We start from the raw sequence: 23,864 nt of genomic DNA on the forward strand, positions 1-23,864 counted from the left end.
CACAGAGATCTATACAGAAAAAATAAAGCACATAAAGTAGCCACCGTCCTGCAGGCTGCCACCAAGGAGCAAAAAATGGCAGCTACATTTAAGGTTTGCACTCTCACCTGAGTTAAAAAAAAAAAAAAAAGCCTTCCCCAGTTTGTGCAATACACTTTAAACCTCTCCTGTTTTCACAATAGGAAGCATCTAAGTAATGAGCTACTTGCTAGTACCACCTCCACTTAAGCCGGCTGCCTCCACATCCTGCAGATGCAATCCAGCCCAACTGCTGGCACACACTGAGGTGAGAAGGACAGTGGCAGGGCTAACCCCGAGTGACCACATCTCAAGAGTGTTCCTGTGTCCTTGGAAGAGAAACGAAACAGCAAAGCCTGCAGACAGGAGAAAATGTTCATGCCACAAACGGCTCAGAGTGTCACCGCAGCCATGTCCCACAGCAGTGCCAGTCAACAGTAGGCCTGAGGGGAGCTACCAGGTGAAGCGAAAGCTCTCGAGGACCTGCTACCTGTGCCCACCTCAGTTATGGATGGAAACTGCTGAGGCTGATAAAATGCACTAAACATCAAGAATATGTTTTTCAAAAAGGACCCAACAAGCAAATAAGCACAACTGGGTTTTGAAAGGAATAATTAAAGCAAAACAAAAGAGAATAAACATGGTCTAGGTCTACACAAATTTGAGTTAAGGTTCAATATATAAGTGGCAAAAACAATTTTTAGTATGAAATAATTTCCTGATTGTGGTGCCTCCTGAGTAACCTTTCCCAGTGCCGCACAAGAAAGGGGAGTGCAACTGGGCTCCTTAGCCCTGTGCTAATGTCGGCCTGTTGGAAGCCTGGCCAACACGGCTGTGGGCTGTACCAAGCAGGCAGAAGCGGCACACCTTTCTCTGTCTGGGGAGACAGAGGATATATTACCAAAAGAGCCTGGTAGAGTCTCCATTCTCAGTGGCTGCTGCCAGGCCCAGCTGCCAGGGCTGTGCAAACCACAGAACCAGCCTAGCTTCCCGAGGAGGAACGTACAGGCTGGTCCCTGCGCCACATTCCCACCCCCACCCCACTCAGAAGGAGCACTTCCTTTGAGGAAAGCACACCCAAGGGATCGGCTTTGTTTCTGGCATGCTTGAGCTGCAGAATTGCCTTACCACCCCACAGCTGGGAAAAGACAGAGGGCCCACCGCAAGGAGCACCAGAGGTGACGTGGGAGGAGCATGGAACAGGCTCGAACACACTGCCAGTGCAGCCCGGGCACCACTGGGCAGCCGGCAGCCTTCCTCATCCAGGCCTCCCTGTGCAGGTCCAAAGAGAGCATGAGCCTTTCCTCCACAGCTCAGTCACCACTGGGGCCTACAACCAGGGCCCCACCAGCCCTGCTCCCTCGTGCAGAACTTGGCACAGAAGGGCAAGTCCAGGGCTCGGCTCCTGTCCAGGACCTTACCTGACTTGCTCCCAGGTCTTGGTGGCCAAGTGCAGGACCCAGAGGTCCTTGTAATGGTAGAACTGCTCTCCATCGGGAGATGCAAACTCCCCACCGAAGACCCACAGCTGTCCGCCGCCCTGAGGCACCACCACGGTCTGTCAAAAGAAAGGCAACAAGTCAGGCCACGCAAGAGAAGCTAGCCAGTCCCAGAGGGCCAGAGAGCTTGGGAACCAGCCAACATCTCCTGCCTCTGGGGGAAGAATCCTGAAATCCTCTGCGAGGCACACTGTCCTCAGTCAGAACTCCACTTCACTTTCATGCCCTCCCAGACTGCAAAATGAGCTTCCACTTAAAGGCACACAATGCCATAGCCTGTTAAAATGGAGCATAATAATAGTTATAACACAAGCCAACCCTACTTTCTCTTTATTAAATATCTACAATAAAGCTGTTTCAATCCTCATTACCCTTTCCTAGCACTACACACCTAAAACTACCCCCAGAAATTAAAAAATGCACGTGTAATACAGAAACATCTGTGGAGTGTCACTAACGTTCACTTCTGAAGACTGAAAGGTAGGAGTGGCTATGCTTTGAAAGGCCCTCTCATCCACAGGACAGACTGAAAACAGGCTCTCTCTGGTGCTGTGGTCCTAGGGCTCCACCCTCACCAGTGATCAGTGATGGCAGGGGGGCTTTATCAAAACAGTGGGCTCTCTTGATGCTCAATGCCCTCTGCCATGTTATAACATAGCACCTGGGTCCTCACCAGAGACTGGCACTCAGCATTGAACTTCCCAGCCCCAGAACTGTGAGAAATAAACCTCTGTTCTTAATACAACTACCCAGACTATGATATTGTGTTACAGTACACAAAATGGATCATGATGAGCGAAAGCTGGGGTCTCTGGACCACTACCATGGGAAGCGTTCCCTGGGCTGAACAGTGCAAAGGACCTGAGGATAGCAGGGGGCAAACCCACAAGGTCTCCAACAGCTGCAGCAGGGGCACTCCTCAACAGTCATTAGACACTGCTAACAAAAAGGAAGACACGGGCTCTAGGCGTGAGGCCCACAGGACTTGCTCCTCTAGGGACTCTGGCAGTAGAGTCTCCAGAGAAAGCCAATTCCACTGCTCTGGGCCCAAGGTGAGGCAGCACATCACGGGGAAGGGCCCAGCAGAGGACAGCTCCAAGTTCATGATGGTCATCAGGAAGCAGAAGGGGGAAGGGTCACGGGGCAGAGAACTCACCTCCTCAGCCACGCCTACTTGCCTATAGTTACCACCCAGTCCAGTCAGTCCATTCAAACCAGGATGGACTGATCAGGCCACTGCTCTCACAGTCCAATCAAGACAATACTCACCCTCTGTTGAAAGATGGAAACAGGCAGCTTTTACAAAGCCCAGCACCTAACCACACAGTACTAGTAGGAAAATGTGAACCCAGGAAGGAGAAAGCTCAGTTCACGGAACTGCCCTAGAAGTGGCTAGTCGGCACAGCTGGTCAAAGTGGCAAAGATGGGAGAACTGGCAGACAAGGACTTTAAAACACACACTATGTTCAAAGATTTAAAAGAAAACAACATAAGAGAAATAGAAGCTGTGATCAAGAACCACACAAGTGCTAGGGCTTTTCAATACAGACTACAGAATGAAATACGTTTCGTTAGTTCACAGAGCACAGACTGATCCTGGAGACGACAAACAGAAACTACACCAAATTAAACAGAAATTTTTAAAAAACCAGAGTGGGAGAGGGAAAGATTATCAGGCTGGATAACATTAAACAGTCTAACATATATGCAACTCAAAGAAAATCAAAGATAGAGCAAAACTGAACTGAAGGAAAAGCAATAATAAAGAGAAATCTTTTAAGCATCCTTGGGAGGGAAAGACAGGTATGAAACACACAGGCGAGTTAACAACGAACGGCTAGGGGCTGGGGATGTGGCTCAAGCGGTAGCGCGCTCGCCTGGCGTGCGTGCGGCCCGGGTTCGATCCTCAGCACCACATACCGACAAAGATGTTGTGTCTGCCGATAACTGAAAAATAAATGTTTAAAAAAATTAAAAAAAAAAAAAAAAAGAACGAACGGCCAAATGGGCAGCCTGGTACAGGAGAGCTAAGGCTGGAGCCCTGGGGTGGGGGGGACAAAGGTAGAGGTCTGCACAGAAGGCTCAAGGCTTGGGCCCACCCAGCATGCACGCACGCACGCACGCACGCACGCACACACACACACACACACACACAACCACGAGCCTCTCAAAAGAAAAAAATATCATAAAACAGGACCTCTCTCAAATGCTCAAAGAATACTGTTAACAGAATTCCATATCTAGCAAAAATAACCTTCAAAATGAAGACATTTTTCTCTAGCAAAGTTGAAAAAAACTTGTTTGCAGCAGACCTGTACAAGAAATGACCAGAGACGTTCTTCAGACTGGGGACATTACCAACAGAAAGCCTGGATTTACACAAAGGAATGAAGGATGCTGGAAAAGGTAAATAAGTCAACATAAGATTCTTTCTCCTTTTAAAATTTCTTTAAAAAACAAGTCTAAATCAAAAAGAGTAACACCGCATTGTAAGGTTTATAAAACACACAGAAGATATTTGTCAATAATAGCACAAAGAACAGAAGGAAACATGTGGGCCTCCACCATAGTTCTTCCAGTTGATGAGACGTGGCACAGTATTTGAAACAGACCACCATAAGATGAGCAAGTACACTGCAAACCACAGAGCAATCACTAAAACAAAACAAACAGGGAACTGCTGATAAGCCAAGAGGAAAACTAAAATGAGATATTAAAAGGCAAAAGAAGGCAGGAAAAAACACAAAGTATAGAAATACAGAACAGCTGGGACGAAACAGCAGGAACCTGATGACAGAATCAGTAATTACACTGAAGATGAGAAGAATACACACCAATTAAAAAGCAAAGACCACAGAGTTGGGAGCTGATGTGAAACACAACACAATCATAGCACTGTTCACAAGAAGTGCACTTTAAATAGTCAGGGGTCAAAAAGGTCAAGAGTCAGAGGAAGGAAAAAGTTATAGCAGGCAATCCTGAGCCTGAGATAAGGAGACAGCCCAGCGATAAGGAGGCAGCTGTGTAACCGCAGACAAAGGAACCTGAGGACAGCTAAGGTCATCAGGCAGAGTCAGCAAGACCAGGGAAGAACTAACCGCCACCAGCCACCCCACCTAACAAGACGCTGTATACAACAGCTAGAGAAAACAAGTGCTTCAGCAACCCGCACAGGACAGGCACCCAGACAGGACAATTTAGGCCAAAAAGTAAATCTCAAACATGAAAGGACTGAATCATACAAGGTGCTCTCCACAACAGAATTGGACACGAATAACAACAGGCCTCTTGAAAAATCCCCAAATATTCATAAATTAAACAACACACTCTAACCTCTGTAACCATGGGTCAAAGAAGACATCTAAAGCACCTTACTTCAATCAGAGTGACACGAAACACAGCAGCAGGTCCAGTGTACAAGGAGCAGTGAGGCAATGTCCAGAGGGACATGCACAGCTTTAAGTGCTGTTAGGAACCATCTGAAAGAAGTCAGGCCTCCACCTTAGAAGCCTAGAAAAAGTAAATCAGACTCAAAGTGAAAGGAAGGAAACAACAAAGTGTAGGAATTATCGAAAAGAAAAATTGTAAACAGAAATCAACAAATCCGACATGGCAGTCTGAAGACCCAGAGGAAAGGCCTGCCCCCCACCACAACCACCACCATCACCCTGCAGCCTGGAGATCCGGAGAGCCAGCCACTGGGGCTGGGGTCCCTTTTCACCAAAGCATGGCTCCACAGCCCAATATCAAGTGCCTATATAGGCTTGAGGCTGCCACTGCCATGTAACTGGGATAGCGCCGCTTCTGTCAAGGGACAACAATCAGGACCTGGTAAGATGTCACCAAGGTCCCTGTGGGCCTGGCTGCACCAGAGGTTTCTCTACTAGGGATGCTAACAGTTATCCTGTTGCTGAGGTGACAGGGAGTCTGGCTTGGGGTGGCCTCTCTCTTGTTTCTCCTACTAACAGCCACCTTCTTATGATCACCCTCTCACTAGTCATATAATCTAATACCTCCATGTTCCACATCCTACCTCATGAACATCTCAGCCAACCCTCTAGGCCCCTCCTTCCACCACCAGAAACTGTAAACCATGTCACAAACCTATTGACTATAAGGTAGAAGATAACAAAACTCATCATTTCTGATTATAGTGACAAAACTCTAAATGTAAAAAGAGAAGCTAACTGATACATGGCTGCATGTTGGGCACACTGAGTGCTGTAATATTGATCTCTCCCTTAAAAGTGAGGTAGGTATTGGTAACCTATGGGGACACTATAAGACAATAGGGCAGAAGCTGTGATACCTCGGTTCTACACTGCAAGGGAGGAAGACACATAGACATCATGAAAAAACAAGGGAGGAAAGTGTCCCCAACAAACCGAGATACCACAACAATAGACACCATAGATAGAGCACTAGGTGAAATGTCAGAAGGAGTTCAGAACACACATACCTAAAGTGATCTGGGAGTTAAAGAATGACCTAAGGGAGCAGATACAGGCAAAAACAAAGAGATAAGAGAACAAACACAGGCTGCAAGAGATTACTTAAAGAAAGAAAGATTGCTGGGGGAAAAACAAACAAACAGAAATCCTTGAAATGAAAGAAACAATAAGCCAATTAAAAACTCAACAGATAGTATTACCAACAGACTAGACCACCTGGAAGACAGGACCTCAGACAATGAGGATAAAATATACAATCTTGAAAATAAAGTTGACCTCACAGTGAAGATGGTAAGAAACCACAAACAGAACATCCAAGAATTATGGGATATCATCAAAAGACCAGATTTAAATTCATTGGGATAGAGGAAGGCTCAGAGATTCAAACCAAAGGAATGCACAATCTCTTCAATGAAATATATCAGAAAATTTCCCAAGCATGAGGAATGAACTAGAAAATCAAATACAAGAGGCCTATAGGACACCAAGTGTACAAAATTACAACAGATCTACACCAAGACACATGAAAATGCCCAGTATACAGATTAAGGATAGAATTTTAAAGGCCACAAGAGAGAAAAATCAGATTATTTATAAGGGAAGACCAGTTCGGATCTCAGCAAAATTTTCAACCCAGACCCTGAAATCCAGGAGATCCTGGAACAACATACACCAAGCTCTAAAAGATAATGAATGCCAACCAAGAATCTTACATCCAGCAAAATTAAGCTTCAAATTTGATGATGAAATAAAAACCTTCCATGATAAACAAAGGCTAAAAGAATTTACAGCAAGAAAGCCTGCAGTACAGAACATTTTTGGCAAAATATTCCACGAGGAGGAAATGAAGAAAACAATGAAAATCTGCAAAGGGAAGAACTACAGTAAAGGAAAAGCCACCAAAGCAGAAACCAAGTCAAGCTAAATAACAAAAATGACCGGTAATACAATTCGTCTCTCTCAACCCTTTTTGATAAATTTTTACACATAAAAATTTTAACTACAATGTCATCTGATTTTTCAGGTTTTTGTTTATTTTGTATTTTTAATTTTCCACTTCTCTTCGCAAAGTTACCAAATATTTTCTTTTAAAAGTTTTAGCATTCTATGCATAATATTTTAACATATAATTAATCTGGTCTGTGTATATACATTGCCTGTGATATGAGATGAGGTATATCTTACTTTCTTATAATTAAAAAACCATTATTCAAGAGTCAAGGATGAAAGAGATGAATCAGGGTAAAAATTGTTTAATAAGGTATTTATAAAGATAAGGGCAAGGTTGAGGGAAACCAACAAATTTTGTGAAGCACCTTTCCTTCTGTAGACTTGGAGAGGTAAGAGGTGAAAGAAGAGAGAGCCATTATGAAAACCTTGTAGAGGTGACCTAACTGAAGCATGAAGAAACCAACTTAACAGTCTAATAGTCTTATAGGGAAGAATAAATCACCTCATTCTACTTTTGAATATTCTAAGTTCATCTCTTTGGTGTCCCTTTCTGAAGGAACTCAACAAGACACCACATAACAGGGGACTTATCATGCAGCCTATAGCATATGTCTCACCAAAAGTGAAAGATGGAGAAAAGAGGGAATATGGCAGCCACTGGTTACATGAGGCCACTGAGTATTGGAAATGTGTCTCATCTGAATTGAGGTGTGCTATGTGTTAAATAGACATTACATTCCAAAGAATTATTAGGACAAACAAAATGAACATGACATACCTAACAATTATTTTCTTTGCAAATTATATTGATAACCCATTGGGTTAATTTATTTATTATTTATTTATTTAAATATATTTAAATAAATATTAAATAATTTATTATTTATTTATTTATTTTTATAAAGAAAGAAAGGAGAACAAGGTAACATATTCTGTATCTTGACTGTAATACTATATATCCATTATATATGTTGTCATTTTTTAATATTTGTGTTGTCGAAATTCATATAACTATAAAACTAAATAGGACAAATTGTACCAAATATAAATTATATCTCAACAAACATGACTATAAAAAGAAATCTAGTTCATGAAGTGTTTTAACAGTATTGGGCACATACTAGCCACCTGATAAATAATGGTTATTACTATGATTGATTAAAACAACCAATATCAGGGGCTGGGGTTGTGTTCAGTGGTAGAGCAATTGTCTAGCACGTGCGAGGCCCTGGGTTTGAGCCTCAGCACCACATAAAAATAAATAAAACTCTAGATAGGGCAAAGGGGTGGGAGGGGAAGAGAGAGGGCACAGGGATAGGAAAGACGGTGGAATGAGATGGACATTATTATCCAAAGTACATGTATGAAGACACAAATGGTGTGAATATACTTTGAATATACTTTGTATACAACCAGAGATATGAAAAATTGTGCTCTATATGTGTAATATGAATTATAATGCATTCCTTTGTCATATAAAACAAATCAGAATTTTAAAAAAAAGAAATTCTTAAAGAAAACACTGTTTCTGTTTGGATGTAATGCTGAGATTTTTAAGTATCCTGGAACCTTTCTACTTTCTTTCAAGAATGCTTTCAGGGTTGGGGTTGTGGCTCAGTGGTAGAGTGCTTGCTTCACATGTGTGAGGCACTGGGTTCTATTCTCAGCACCGCATATAAATAAATAAATAAATAAATAAAATAAAGTCCATCAACAACTAATAAAAAAATAAAAAAAAGAATGCTTTCAGAGTTGCTAGATAAAAGGCAATAGAGTCATTATGTCCCCAAAACTTCACAACTTCAGCACCATCTCCTAAAGGTTCACAGAAAGGACTGTGGTCACCTACGGCCACCCACACAAGCAGAACGGTCGAGCTGAAGAAGCCAAGCTTGCTGTCAAGTGGCCACTAAAGAGCAAAGCCCAGGGACCACTCTCCACTCACACCTGCAGAAAGACCCTTACCACGAGCACAGTAAAAATAAACCATAACAAACTAAATCTGTACTTCTGCCAAACTACTTTTTTACTTATTAAGGAAATGCATGATAAAACAAAATCTCTACTTGTCATCCCAAAAGAATTGAGGAATACAGAGCTCCCCACCTCACAAAAGAAACATATACCTATGGGGAGTCTTCCAAAAGCACCAAGGACGCCTGAGCCAAGCACCTGCCCAGATTTCCCACAGAAATCAGTCTGTGTGCGTGTCAAAGACATCAGAGAAGCCATGCTGCTTTCAAAACACACAGTTAATTCTAGTTCAGCAAGACACACACTGAAATTCTAGTTATTTCAAATAATCTGGCCCGTTCAAATATCTTGAACCAACTCTCTAGGGTAAAGACCATTATATAGACCTGTCAGTCATTAAACAGGAAAAACATGGGGAAAACTTTTTGATTAAGAAAAAAACAGAAGAATGAAATGGCTAACTAGGGCACTAACAATAGGAGCTTATAATTCAAACCCAAAGGTTTCAAGGCTGGGGACGTGGCTCCATGGTAGAATGCATGCCTAGTATGTGTGAGGCCCTGGGATCCCCAGCACAACAAAGCAGCCTCAAAATTTCAACTGAGGACAAGTTCAATGTTCTTTCCATTTTGAAATTATTAAACAAACAGAATGGACCACTGTCTGGCAGAAGGACCCTCTTAATAAGCTCACTGCCAGTTAAAACTGACCTAACCACCAGCACACAGTACTCTGAATCATGCTAAGGTAGGAGAAAAACCAATCATTTGGTAAGAGATACCCAGAAGAAGAAATTTATCTTAAAACATAAGAGGTTCAGGGTCAAGAAGGAAGTCTGAGGATTAAAAGACTTAAAAGCACACTAAAACTGCTTCCTCTGATATCCCTCCCAAATAAGGATGAGTGTTTTCCTTTTAGAGGACATAACTTGAAGGTCTGGTTGGAACTATCACGCAGCCCTCAGGACAAACCTGGCCCTTCTGGAGAGACCCAGGTGTCCTGGGCTGGAACTGACCACAGTTGGCTCCCTGACCACTATCTGTTCTCGGCATTGTCCAGCTTACTGATAAGAGTTTACTCCCCCAGCTATCATCTGTGTGACCATTTATGTACTTGGTCAGAAGTAAACAAACAGCTTTTTAAAAACCACCTTCCGGATGTATATGTAGCACAGAGGTGTCTAACACTCCTGAAGCTCTGCTCAAGCTGACTAACCACCACCACTCTCCAGGTCCAGTGGAGGCCAAACACAGCCTCGGAACCAAGCGCCTGGGACATGCCTCAACAACTCAGAGCACAGAGCAAGGCCTTCCCTTCATCACCCACTTCCTCCTCATCCCATGAGTCTGTGTCCCAGGCATTTGGACCTCCTTGTGGTTTTAACTGGAATAAATGGAAAACCTGAAGTTCACAACCCTCTTCCCAAAGGCCAGAAGCAGCAACCAATAGACTCCAACATAAAATAGCATGCTGTGAATGGGTTCTACCACCAGCCTGGGATTCTGCTGAGGGACAGCCAAGTCCATCCATGCCCCACACCCTCAGGACCAGATGAGGCAAGAAACAGGAACACAGCTAAGGCTTGTGGCCACAACCCAGCACCCACAGTAGGGCCTGGCAGATAAAAGCCATTCAGTAACTCTCTTTAGCAAGGACACAGTGGACTCCTACAAGGCCTGCACAGATGAGTGGCAGGAGCTGTCGCTTAGCAGGAGGCCAACAGTTTCTGTGGCTCAATGGACACAGTGAAATTGTACTTATTTCATAAAAGTGTGTACATGTTGACTCTTCCCCATAAATTACCATGTTCATTCGTATGCCAGGCCCATCTGGAATTTTTAAATTCTTTCTTTATGGAAAATAAATTTCATTTCAGTGTGTTTTGGTCAGTTTTCTTTGGGGGAACCAACCATCAAGTGACTCAGGAGACCAATTCTCTCTCACTCCTAGGTCTCCACTGCAGCCATCTATCTGCCGACACAGTCCAGGCAGAAGAGCTGTGCCTCACACCCACTCCCTGCCTTCCTCCTGGGCAGCGAGCGAGCCCCACTGCTCTCAGGGCAAAGCTGCAGCGAGGACCATGGACAGACCCACATACCCATGGAGCCCAGGAACTCCTTCCCAGAGAGGCAAAGAGCAGAAACAGGCTAACTACATGCTAACTCCACACTACTTCTTTGTCATGACTCACTTCATTCTAAAATAATTATTTTCCTTCCTCCAGTGCCCTTTTCCTGGATATCCCATCTCCTCCTGTGCAACACCTAGTTCAGATCTTGGGCCTATGGGGTTCTCTTACTTACAAGAGAAGCAAGCCTTTTACTAGCCTATCATGTGCCAGGCCAGACATGAGTTGTTCACACGTGGGTATTTCACGTGATCTTCACCCCACCTCCCCTTCTCACATGTAAAGAACTACAAGCACAAAGAACCTTAGTAAAGAGTTCAGGTTAGAAAACAGCGGAGCCCAAGAAGATCAGCACGAGGTTACCTGCCCTCCACAGACTCTGCAAGTATCTACCCTGGGCTCTAGCCTGGGAAGAGGGAGGAAGGAGGATGGTCAGTACTGGTTACCTGGTGAGCACAGCGCCTTGGAGGTGGACCAGGGATGTCCACTTTGGTCCAAGTGTCCTTCTTGATGTTGTAGACATAGAGCTCGTTATACAGAAGAGTCTGTGGGAAGGAAGAGGAACCTCAGTATCATGAATGACATGCTCCAAGAAAGTGACAGCATGTGGGGAGGACACTATGACAAATCCCCAGAAAGCTTGTCCCCTCCAACAACGGACTATAAACCAACACAGGCAGGTAGGGTGCTGATCCTGAGATCTGCAGGGACAACAGGACAGCCGCCCCACAACTTGCTGTAGGTTAATTTGCTTGCCACTCTGAGTGAAAAGGCATTTGACACACCCAACCGACCACATATCACAGCTGAGCTAGCCTGCCGTAAGCGTGCCCAGAATACTGACATCTGCCAGCAGCTGAGCAAACCATCTAAAGCACAGCCCATTTCATAATAGAGTGCCGACATCTCATGTCACTGTTGAACACTGCTCTGAAAGTAGAAAACAGAAGGGCTGTTTTAGGTGCTCTTTCCCACAAAGTCAGAGGTCCTGCAGACAGAAGCCAAATGCTCACAGTTTACTGCTCTGAGGCACCAGTCGCCTTGGCTGATCAGCCAGACCCTCACTCTCCAAACCCAAGCCTAATTTTTTGGGGACAGATTGACTGATTTGGCGCACTGGGGATTGAATCCAGGGCTCTACCACTAAGCTTCATTCCCAATCCTTTTTATTTTTTATTTTGAGACAGGGTCTAAGTTGCTGATGCTGGCCTTGAACTTACAATCCTCCTGCCTCAGCTCCCCAGTCACTGGGATTACAGGCATATGCCACTGCATCCAGCTCAAATCTAGTTTTTGAATGCATGAAAAGGCAGAGAAGGCTAAGAACTGACAGAACTCCTCGCAGGCCAGAGGTAAGTGAACACAGCTTTCTGCTTCATGCACAGGGCTTTCTAGACTACTCAAAAATAAAAGCCCCACAATTTATTAGCATTATTTTTCATTCGGAACCACCTTGAAGGCTGGAAATGTACAGCTCAGTGGAAGAGAGCTTGCCTGGCATGCGCAGCCCCGTGGGATCCATTCCCAGCACCGGAAACCAAAGTTGAAGGGTAGGAACGTGAAAAGCCACCACAAGGAAGAGCAGTCCCGGCAACCACCAGAGAACCAAGCAGACCCACCTCTGCAGGCAGTGCTGGGGACAAACACCCTGCAGAACTCTGCCTGCAGTCACTCAGTCCCCAACTGGCCCTGGTGACTGTCAAGGATGCACCAGGCCTGACACCCAGGAAGTAGGATGTAAGAGAGGATCGTGAAGGTGACGCTCATATCACTGCTTTCAGTTAACTATGCTTCAAATGACACCCAAGAAAAGTTGAGAGGAAAAGAAAAAAGGTATACTTTACTTTTTGGCCATTGAAATATTCACCTCCAAAAAGGATTAACTCATCTTTCTCAGGGTGAGCGGACAGGGAGGCATTTAACCTGCAATAGACATGAAGCAGAGATGAGCACACAACGCCATGCTAGGCCAGGCTCCTTTCCATGAGCATGCTTTACCAGAGACAGCAGGCCCTGGGGCCATCCTGAGGCCATCAGCCAGATACCAGGTTCATACACCTGAAGAGCCCTGGTCTGGGCCACCTCACTCAGAACTGGCTGAAAACATGAGCAGGCAGGCAGAAGCTCAGACCTCTGACCACGCTGCCTCTGCCAGACCTGCCCTGTTGGGGGTCTAGCCCCTTAAATCATAATCGAAGCTGCTCCTAAAGCCCAGTATGTCCCAGGGGCCTTCTGCCAAGAAAATCTCAATAACTCTCTATTTCCTGCATACACAGGACAAAATAATAGCCATTGGGGAAGCTGCACACACATTCTGACTACTTCAGTAGAAAGCAGGACAAGAGGCCGTGGCTGTGGCAGAATGCCCTGCTCTCAGCATCCTTGACAGTGGAGTCCCCAGGTGGGTCCACACTACTCATTCCAGAAGCTGCTTCTCAAAGGGAAAACCATTTCAAAGTCAAGCAACTGGGGAAACCTGAAACCTCTATTTTTCTCTTGGAGATTTATTATGCACAGAAAGATTTCACAGTCTTGGAAATTTCCCAGTAAAGAGTCCAGCATTAAAACAGTGCAGCTGCAAGGGAACAGTCTGGCATCCCTCAGAAGCTAAATCCAGAGCTACGTCATGAATCGGCAGCCCCCCAGGTGGAAACTCCAGGGGACACCTGCAGCCATGTCCACCACAGCACTGCTCACAAACATCCACCAGCACAAGGTAGATAAGGCCAAGCCCCAATGCCAACATGGTGTGGTGCCAGCATCTGAACAGCCTCCACAGCCCAGGAGATGACGCGAACAGGGCAGCAGGACAGGGAGCCGTCTCGTACAGGGCAGGATGTGATACTCGGCCATGCAGATGGCTGCAGAGCACTGTGAATGCGAGTTACGCCACAGAACTGAAGAAAATGTTAAAATGGCAAACTGTGTCACACACACAACCACAATGACACGTTTTTAGAAAAGAACAATGCTTCCCACCCACCCTCAGTTTTGTTTTGTTTAGTTTTCTCTTAACATCTCTTAGTTTTCTGTGGTAAAGTATCTACCACAAGAATCTGTATGAGGCCCAAAGCAGAAAGTAGCAACAAGGCCCCACTGTACCCAGGCACCACCTAGGCACAGGCAGCAAGAGGCACAGACACCCAGTGAGTGCAGCGTCCTTGGCCCTAGGCCACACCTGGGCCACACTCAGGGCCATGCTTCTTAGGAACCTGTAACTGTCAAGGATTCCTAATGATACACAGCTGAGAGGAGGGAAGTCAGAAGTTATGAAGGCCACCAAACAAGGTCTTCATCTCACCATATGATCCAACACCAGCTCCCTCTGCCTGGCAGGCACGCCCAGCTGCACAGGGACAGCCAGCACTTTATATACTTGGCATTTAATCTGACTTTTGGGACAAGCTTTTTCTTTAGAAAAAGTTCTAAAACATCATCAAAACTAATAATAACAACAACCCATGTTCCAAGTAGCTTTCCTCAGGAGCACCAGTACCCACAAAGAAGCCTTAAAAATATCCAATCTGCTTCAACCACTCAAATGAAAATGTCCATCTACCAAAGAAAACATACCAACTAAAGGAAAAATAAAACCCAGTCCCCAGCAGAATGAACTAAACAACAACAGGATGTGTGCCTGGGGCTGCTCCACCACCAGCACTCTGCTCAGGGGCTCACTGCACCCTGCCACCAGCCCAAGGGCCCAGGGATGCAGGCACAGAGCCAGTCCTGACTTTGCTGAGGCAAAGACCGCACAGCAGAGCCAACTTCCTGAAGGCTGGCCCAGGCTGACACGCCACCAGGCGGGACCTACAAGCTGCATCTCATTCTGAGGACTGAAGCAAACATTTCTCAAGTAAACAAAACAAGCCTAGGTTACATGTTTGGCAGTTACACGTTTCCCTACTCTGAAGGCTGCATCATCTTCTCATGAGGATGCTGGGCCTCCCTAGGTTAGGATCTAAAGAGCTTGATGCACTCAATGTCCTGCCTCTGCTCTGTGAGTAACCAACAGAGAAGCAGAGGGTCCCAGACAGAAGCAGAAAATAATCAGCACTCAGAAATTAGGAGGAAGCAGCCAGAGGGAAACCAATGCCTGCTCATTTCAGCCCACACCAGCTCTATCCATGGGTGTCTGAAGTCCTGCAAGAGACCTGAGATTTCCTTCACCATTAATACGCTCACTTAAAATGGCAATGTATATCTAATAAGCTTCATGTGAGAACTTAAAGGCATCAGAACAAACACCTGTGATGTTTTAAAACACTTTTAAAAACCTTCAGAGCCAAACAATAGCTTGGGGGGGTGATACTCACCCATGGGTGCCACCAACTATAGTGCCTTCAAACCCACTCTAAGAGGAGCAGCCGTGTTGAGCCATACCCCCAGGCCCCTACAGGACAGCAGAGCTCACAGCCTGTCCCCAGCTTTGCAGAGGCAAGTGACCAAAGCAAGTGCTCATGGGAAATGTTCAGAGTGCTCCATCATTCCTGAGAACATGTATCCATGTCAAGTCACTTTCCAACTTAGGGAAGAGAGGGAAACAGAACTAGAAGGCAGGAGAGCCTGCCCGCTTACCGTGGAGAGGGCGGGGAACACGGTGTCTCGGTGACCTGGGTCTTCCTGGCATCCAGTGTCTGGAAATGGGCTATCAGGGCTTCCAGGTCTTCCTAGGGCACACAAGCAGCCAACATGAGACTCTTTCTAGAACCTGCCATGGAGCCAAAAGCCTGGCCAGCTTTCCTCCAAGGTCACTTGGATCAGACTGGTCCAGTCACATCTGTGAATCACAACCTGCTCTCCCTGGGTTTGAAATGCACAGGGCTGAACACATTCAGAAAACACAGGGCTGGGGACACAGCCCAGTGGTGGAGCACTTGCCCACCTTAACTTCAGCACCCAGGCCCAGGGTGCCCCCGCCTGCCCCCTGTTAACAACAGTACCTGGTCTTTGTCTTGATCTTGTCTGTCCTGTTCACACCCCCACCTACCCCCATGATAAAATATGAGCTCCAACAGAGAAGCATTAGAGTCAGGTTGGGACAGGGCCTGCATAGAGGCTCAGAGACCCCTACTGACAGCTGTGGCCGCAGACCTAAAGCTGAGGTGCTGATGCACTGGCACAGCTGGGCAGCTCTGGAGGCCAGTCTTCCACCCTGCCCAGCCCTCACTCCCTGCAGGCACCAAGTACACCCCACCCCCACAGCTGGTGCAAGGCCAGTCATCTGGAAAGCGGCCTGCAGTCTCCTCTCAAACGCACTCCCTCACCTTGTTCGCACTGAGACCTGGGATCTGCCTCTTTCATTCCTCCCGCTCGCACACCTTGTTCCCACATTCTGCAGAGCTGGAAGTTCAGATGTCCTTCTAGCACTTAAGACACTTTCAGAGCAACCTCCCTCTTACCAACCCAACACTGGCCTCTGCACACAGCTCCATGGGCCTCAAAAGTTACCCAAACCCCTTTCCTCAGCACAGGTCAGATAAATAGCAACTTTTAAAAAGTCTACTAACCACAAGGAGGACACAGGAAGCTGACACAGGACAACGATCAATGACCTAGTTAACGAAGTGGATCAAGTCAGCTCAGATTCTTTCTAAGGGACAGCCCAGGAAAGTGAGCACTGCCGAGGTCCACCCTGCCCAGCACACTTTAGGGAACGTCTTCAATCTCCAGCACCCAAGAAGGTCACACAAATCCCTTAAAATCCAAGCCAATCTCACTCAACCTTCTTAACCTGCAGGCTTTATCTGTTCAGGGAAAACACAATCTTTGAGAGCAGAAACAGTCTCAGGCCAGGAGTGTAGCTCAGAGGTATGCCCTGCCCACAGCGCACACTAGAGACAGTTCTTGAGGTCAAGGAATGCACAGAGATTTTTCCAAGTTATGGCCCTGAGGCTGCTCTGATGCAAGGGTCTGTCTTTCCTGCCACCTCCATCTGTCAACTGTCCATTCAGTCTCTCAGCTCTGTTCTCCCTGGGAGCTCCTTTCTGCACAGTCCCTGTTGTCTCCAAGGCTAGGCTTACTGAACCTCCACCTTTCTGAGCAGTGTCTTTAAAGCATTTCCACATAGTGCTGAGAAACAAAAAGGCAGCAAAACAATCTGAAAAGGGTAGGAAAATTTCAGAAATTTGCCTAAACCTCTTAGTCCTGAATGATCTATGGCTATAACATCTTTGCATCCCAGACACCTAGCACAATACCAAGCAGGGAAGTTTACTAAATAAGGTAAAACAAAGGAAACAGATAGATGTCACAGAAACCAAGGAAATCCAAAGTTTCAAGAAGTGGGTAGCTGATCACACCATTTAAGAGGAATCAAGTAACAGGAGGACCAAAGCCACCCTTCTGGGTTTGAGATGAGGTAAACTTTTTTTGCCAGGACTAATTATTAGAGAGATGCAGGCAGGTCAAAGTGTGACCAATTAAGAGTTCAATTAAGAGCTGGCTGACTAATGATGGTAAGGCAGGAAGACGCTGTGCACTACTATTTGGGAGCCTGGTTATGGTGGAGACAGGGAGGGTGGTAACTAGAAGAGCACACAGGGAAGTACACACTGGGAGTGTAGGGAATTTTTGGCAGAGAGCCCAAATACTTGCAGGGTGGTCATTTTGATGCCCTTTTAAAAACTACTCCCATCTACAAACCACTCAACCTCAGCATTGTCAAGAGGCCATCTTCTAGGTCTGGTTGACTGCAGTACTGATGATATCACTGGATCTGCTTGGAGAATAGGCTACAGGCCCAATTTGGGGGTTAGAGCCCTTAAAGCTAAACCCAGCCTTTCACAAATGTCGCATATGAAAGGACTTCTAAGTTGGGAGGCCAAGGCAGGGGTATAACCAGCTGTCTTTACCTGGTCAGACACCCTCTGGCACCTGGAGCCCAGTGGGAAGCTCCTTCTGTCTCTCTCCCATGCTTCATATACAGGTCTCTCTACTGAGTGAGCCGTCACTAGAGTCCACCCCAGAGGAATGCCTGGCACTGGGGCTCTTCTACCTGAATCTGGCTTCTAGTTAATGAGATGCTTGCTCCTAATCTTTTTAGTAGGTTCTTTTCTAACAAAAGGACAGGACATTCTGGAACATAAAGATAGGAATGGGAGGCAGCTGGAGAGCCATTTTGCAAGTAAGAAGAAAAGTTAAGTGTCTCCACTGAGGTCCACCATCTATTCCTACCATGGAACATCCAGGCTTGAAGACGACCAGCAAGCTGAGGCAGAACAGAAGAGACAGCTCTAGGTGGACAAGTGACTTACTTTTCCTACCTGCCACAGTGAGCATGATCGATGCGGAGCTGCAGCAGCGCTCAGGCCCATCACTCCCCCAGATTCATCTTCCAGCAGTGCCCACAGAGGCCTTGAGCTGGGGTGCCACCCAGGTGCGCCCGATCTGGAAACCAGGGAACTCCCACTGCCTATGGCCTTTCTGGTGTCAGTAAGCACACTGAGTGGGCCCCAGGGGCTATCAATGACTTCCAAACTTCTGAGAGGGCTATTTCTTAAGGTCACCTGGAGGGGACTGTAACAGGGCAGCTAAAAGCTGGGGGTTTTGTTTCTTTTTCAGCCAATAGCTTACCCCAGTATGCTTCTGCCCTGTCTCTATTATTAAATACCTTCAAGGCCTCATTAACCAGAGTAGCTACAGGAGTTTGATGTTCTAATTTTTGCAATTTTCTCCTAATATCTGGGGCTGATTGAGAGATTGAAGCCATGACTATCAGGGTCTCTCTCTCTGCGAAGTCAGAGGGAGAGTGTATTTTCTGAAACCTTCTGTCAGCCTGTTTAAGAATGCAGCTAGGATGAGGGTTGTGGCTCAGTGGCAGAGTGCTTGCCTCACATGTGTGAGGCACTGGGTTCAATCCTCAGCACCACACAAGTAAATAAAGTATTGTGTCCACCTACAACTAAAAAGGAAAAAAAAAAAGAATGCAACTGGACTCTGTCACAATTCACAGGTTTAGCCGTGTGTCGATTCCTGCCCTCTGCAAAGAGGGTGACAGAGTGCTCTGTTTACTCCCTATGGACAGCAAAGCTGTAACACCTAGGATGGCATCGCTGCCTGCCTTGCATACGCTGCCACCTGGGGGATGATACATATCCATCAGCCACGCCTATTCCTTAGCATCTAATTCTAGCCTCCCACCTGCAAGGCAACAATGAGCCAGGTCTACCATCACATCTCGCCAGGTAAGCAGAGATGAGTTAGCTTTATGAATTCAGAATCTTTCCTCACATAATCCAAAACTGTTAGGAAAAGGACAGACTCGCCACTGAGACTTCCTTCTCCATTAGGTACTTCTCTCAGAGTATAAACCCCATTAGCTGGTCCTAATTTTGTCCAAGAATAAAGTCTCCCAGGAAAGGTCAGGGCTGGTTTGTCAGGGTGGAGTGGAGGGGCAGGAGGGGGCTGGTGCCACTAAGGAGATGGCAATGGAAGGAAGGCTTCAGGGGGCAGAAAGGGCAGACGACCCTGAATTCAGCCTTGATGGGAAAGGACCTGTGACAGCAGGTCATTGAGAGTTTGTTTATGACCAAGAGGTCCTAGTCCTTGTGGTGCCACCCAGTTTTGAAAAATAAATAGGATTCCTCTCCCTAGAGAAAGAAAAGGTGAGGAGTCTAGGGCTCTCAAACTCCCCTGCTTCCTACATGTCAGGGGACTCAAACCCCCCTTTTCACGTGGGCCTGCCAACTACTTTGGGGGACCAGACTTGTGTTCTAGTTAGCAGCTGCCAGGGTGTTTAGCCCTGATAAGAGCCTCCTGTGTCAGGGATGCTGACTCCCAGTACCACAGAGGCCTCTGCACACCTGTGCCCTGATGTGAGCAGGGACTGAAAAATAGAATAAGACACAAAGAGAGAAAAGAGAGAAAGCGGGAGAGTAGGGAAGTGAAGAAAACAGATGGGGAGCTATGCCTGCAAGATCAGGAGGGGAGGGGAAGCCCTGCCTGCAGGAAGAAACAAAGTGACTAGGGAAAACTGAGGACAGATCTCCTGTCAAAGCAACTACTCTGGAAAAAAGACCTGGGCGGCCACACTGTCACGGTAATATTGCATTAGGGAGTTCCATGTTCCTCTCACAGTGTCCTACCAGACACCAAAATGATGCCCAGAGGCAGACACTGGGATCTTTTGGAATCCTTTTTTTTTTTTTCTTAAGGTACGTGGTACTCAGGGTAGCTCTGCCATTGAGCGACATCCCTAGCTTTTCTTTTTTTTTTTTTTTTAAGTAATTTATTTATTTATTTATTTATTTTTTTTTTTTAAAGAGAGAGTGAGAGAGGAGAGACAGAGAGAGAGAAATTTTAATATTTATTTTTCAGTTCTCGGTGGACACAACATCTTTGTTGGTATGTGGTGCTGAGGATCGAACCCGGGCCGCACGCATGCCAGGCGAGCGCGCTACCGCTGAGCCACATCTCCAGCCCCTCCCTAGCTTTTCTATTTGTTCCTAAGTCAGTCTTACTAAGTTGCCCAGGCTGGCCTCAAACTCAGGATCCTCATGCCTTAGCCTCCTGAGTAGCTGGGATTATAGGTGTGCACCACCACACCTGGTTGGAACTGGGATCTGTTGATGTGATGACCAGAAGTCAATCTGAGGTGGGAAAGCACACAGGCAACTGGGGGCTGCAGGCAATATTGGGGCTACCATTTAGGAGAGGAGACTGAGTGCCAACAAGAGGACGTCAGGTTGGCTCTCTGAACAAGAGAGGTTTCACCGGTGATTTGCAAGGGTGGGAATGGTAATCGCACTCAACTCAGGTGTTTTTGCCCTGTGCTAAAGAATGAGAACACACACAGAGCAGCCTGACATCAATAATGCAAAACTGATACTGGCGGAGGGTGGCTCACACCAAGCCTCCTGGGCCTGCTGTCAGGCCAGGATCAAAGGCCCGCTGCACCTTTGCCCTCTCTCTGGTGGTCCCTGTCTCCATTTGAGACACTAAAACTATCATTATGATTCAGTCACAGCTTATTTGCCCACCTTTGCGGCAAAGAACAACTCAGATAACATCCTCCCCACCCTTTCTTTGACAAGTACTACTACCATGACCATTCTCAAGCCCGTCTTCCTGGGGAGAAGGAAGTTTTTCCACAAGAAGTTCTCAGATATGACTGAGAGCTAAGCATTCACTTTCCTGGATACAAATTAGAATCCAAAGGTGGCTCCACCAATCTATGCTCACCAGCAGGCCATGGAAGCACCCATGGTTCTGCTCCTATGTGGCAGTTATCTGCAGCCATCCAAGGACCACCACGTCCCTGACAAAATATACTGTATTCTATACTCAAGACATTTTACTGAACAAATGGAAGTTTATAGAAGACCTGGAGGAAGAAGGGACTATTGGAAGATGAAGAAGGAATGGGCTGCAAAGAGGGCAATGGGTGGGATAGGGAGTAGCCCTGGTGTGCAGCTGGCATTGTGCCCCACAGACCAAGGCCACCCATGTTAGTAACCCAATCACAGTGGGACAAAGGAGTCCCACTGTGCCTCTTGTTGGGAGTCAGGCTTTGTCCGGATTTCCCAGACATAGGAAAATGTGTACAGCTGGGAGGGGCAGTGTCACCAATCATAAGGACAGGGTGGGGCATCTCCCACCATCCCCAGTTCTCCAGCAGCCCCACCACATGCCTGCATGCTGAACCCTCACCAGCAGCACTTGTTCCTACTACTCTGGCAGCACTTCTTAGCCTTGGCTGAGGCTCCTGATTATCAGGAAGGAGCAGGGGCTGGGTGGTACAGATAGTGTAGTCAGTGAGAGTCTCTCCAGGTGATGATAATAAACTGTAAGACGAAAAGAGCCAATCACGAGGAATGTGACTCAGGTAGAGGTGAGGGAAAAAAAAATAATAATCAGGAAGAACTTGGTGCAACTGAGACATCAAAATAAAGGTGGTATGGATGAAGGAGTTAGCCTGGGGAGGGAGTTGGAGAAGTGTCAGAGGCCAGGACAGAGACAAGCTATCAGCCAGGCGGTCAGGCTTGTGGGCTCCGTGGCAGAATTCCCAGCTTCCTCCAAGACTTCCCTGACTTCTCAAAGATCTACAGGACTATGAAATGATGGGACATCACTCCCATAACGAGGTGTTATATGGCACAACTAACTTGAAGACAGGGAGATCATCCTCTGTGGGGTTGGCCTGATCATCTGACCAGTGACCCCAAGGGTTTGTTTTGAGAATGAATCAAGACTGCGTGGAAGGTCCGAGGGAAGCGCTCTCTGTGGAAGACACTGGTATCATCATCTAAGTCCCAGCACAACTGGGAGATGCAAAATGTATAAAGATGAGGTTCTGAGTACCAAGCACTGCTTTCAGAGGTCACACAGATGAACTGACTATACCACAACCCTAGGCAGGAAAGTCCTGCTCCTCTGAGGCTGTCCAGCTAGTAGCAGTGGAGAGACCCAACCCAGACCTGCATAGCCTGTGCACCTAATTAGTCAGGAACCTTAGGTTATTAGAGCTTAAAGCCATTTGAAAGGAAAAGACCAACCCATTATGTGACAAATGAGCAAATGGAGAGATGAGCATCTTAAGGAGAAAGGTGTGAAGGAGTGGCCAAGAGCTCTGGACTGGATTGGGAGTATCTGGTCAAATCCCAGCTCTCCACCACTTCATGGGCGTGTGACCTGTTGTCTCCGGCTTCCCAACTGTCCAGGGGAAGAGCCGGTGCTACCTAACTCAGGCAGCTGTGAGGGCGAGAGCCCAGAGAGCCCAGTCCTGCCATGCCACAAACGCGCGCCACACCGCGGCCGTGACCCCCACCTCAGTGAGGGAGGCCTTGAGCACAGGTCAACAGAAAGCACCAAGTCTACCCCACGGACAGCACTGAGGTCCCCGGGGGAGGGGAGGGAGGACAGGGAAACAGGGCAGTGAGTGGCCGTCCACTCGGCGGGATGCCCGACATTTCCGGAGGCTGCTGCGGTTACTTGGCCCCACACGCTGGCTCCTGGGCGCTGGTGCAGGACTACCTGCCCCTCAGGAGAAGGAGAGGCCCAGGCCCTCCGCTCCCCACGCTCGGTCCGCTCACCTCCTCCTTCCGCGAGCGCTTGGACGCCTTCTTCTCCATCTTGGCGGCCGTCTTCTCCGCGCCGCGCCCCTTCTTCTCCTTCTTGCCCTTCTTGCCCATGGCGCTGTGGCCACGGAAACCAGCACGCCAGGGAAGGAGCGCGGCCGGCCGGAAGCGGGGCTCCGCGCGCGCGGATGGCGTCACTTCCGGTGGGTCGGCCGCTTCCGGCGCGGGGCTGCAGCGTGAGTTCCGGGCGGGGCGCCGTCGTCCGCCGGGGTCCGAGACCCTGCGCGAGGGTTCCTCGGGCCCCGCGGACTGGCGCCGTCGGAGTGGGCGGCCCTCCTCGCCCCGCGGGCCGGGCCTTGGGCTGCCGCGCTCCTCGGGGACCGGGCCGTCTGGCTGGCCGCTGTCGGGGCTGGCGCTGTCGCCCTGAGGCCGGACCGTGGTCGAGGCCGAGAAGCTGATCCGCCCCCCGCGCTGGGAACCTTCTAGGGTGTGAGCCCGAGGAGGCCGGGAATGGCGGTGGGGAGAGCCGAGTTCCACCTAGGTGTCGTCTTTGGGCTGTAACCAAGGAAATGGGGCGACTGGAGGACAAGGACACCACGACAGTTGGCAAAGGGAAAGCGCGAATCAGGCAGTTACCTGGTTTCTTCCTTTGTGGGTGAGCTGCCACTTGACACTGAAGAGCCAAGAAAGGCGGTGAAACCCGGTCCTTCAGGAGGAACGTGAGATTTGGGAAACGATAGGAGGAAAGGGGGAGCTGGATTAAGGCTTCCACGACCCCACGAGTGATGTGGGGCGCTGCAGAGAACTCACAAACCTGACCTCAGCC

At 47.5% G+C, this 23,864-nt stretch overlaps 1 protein-coding gene across 3 annotated transcripts in view; it reads right to left on the reverse strand.

The window, feature by feature from the left end:
- Klhdc4 (kelch domain containing 4) overlaps positions 1-23,205 on the reverse strand; it is a 41,047-nt gene extending 17,842 nt beyond the window's left edge. Inside the window, exons 1-5 of one of the 3 annotated variants that reach the window (XM_026401917.2) lie at positions 23,054-23,205; positions 15,600-15,691; positions 12,866-12,944; positions 11,468-11,566; positions 1,440-1,576 (exon numbers count right to left, since the gene is read on the reverse strand). In XM_026401917.2, coding sequence (XP_026257702.2) covers positions 1,440-1,576; positions 11,468-11,566; positions 12,866-12,944; positions 15,600-15,691; positions 23,054-23,152 — 506 coding nt within the window. In that variant the 5' untranslated portion in view covers positions 23,153-23,205. The remainder of the gene's footprint in view (positions 1-1,439; positions 1,577-11,467; positions 11,567-12,865; positions 12,945-15,599; positions 15,692-23,053) is intronic. The other 2 variants (XM_026401919.2, XM_026401918.2) reach the window with 2 other exon arrangements.
- Positions 23,206-23,864: the final 659 nt, after the last annotated feature.

Source organism: Urocitellus parryii, chromosome 15 (genome assembly GCF_045843805.1).
Source record: "Urocitellus parryii isolate mUroPar1 chromosome 15, mUroPar1.hap1, whole genome shotgun sequence".
In the NCBI taxonomy this organism is placed as follows: Eukaryota; Metazoa; Chordata; class Mammalia; order Rodentia; family Sciuridae; genus Urocitellus; species Urocitellus parryii.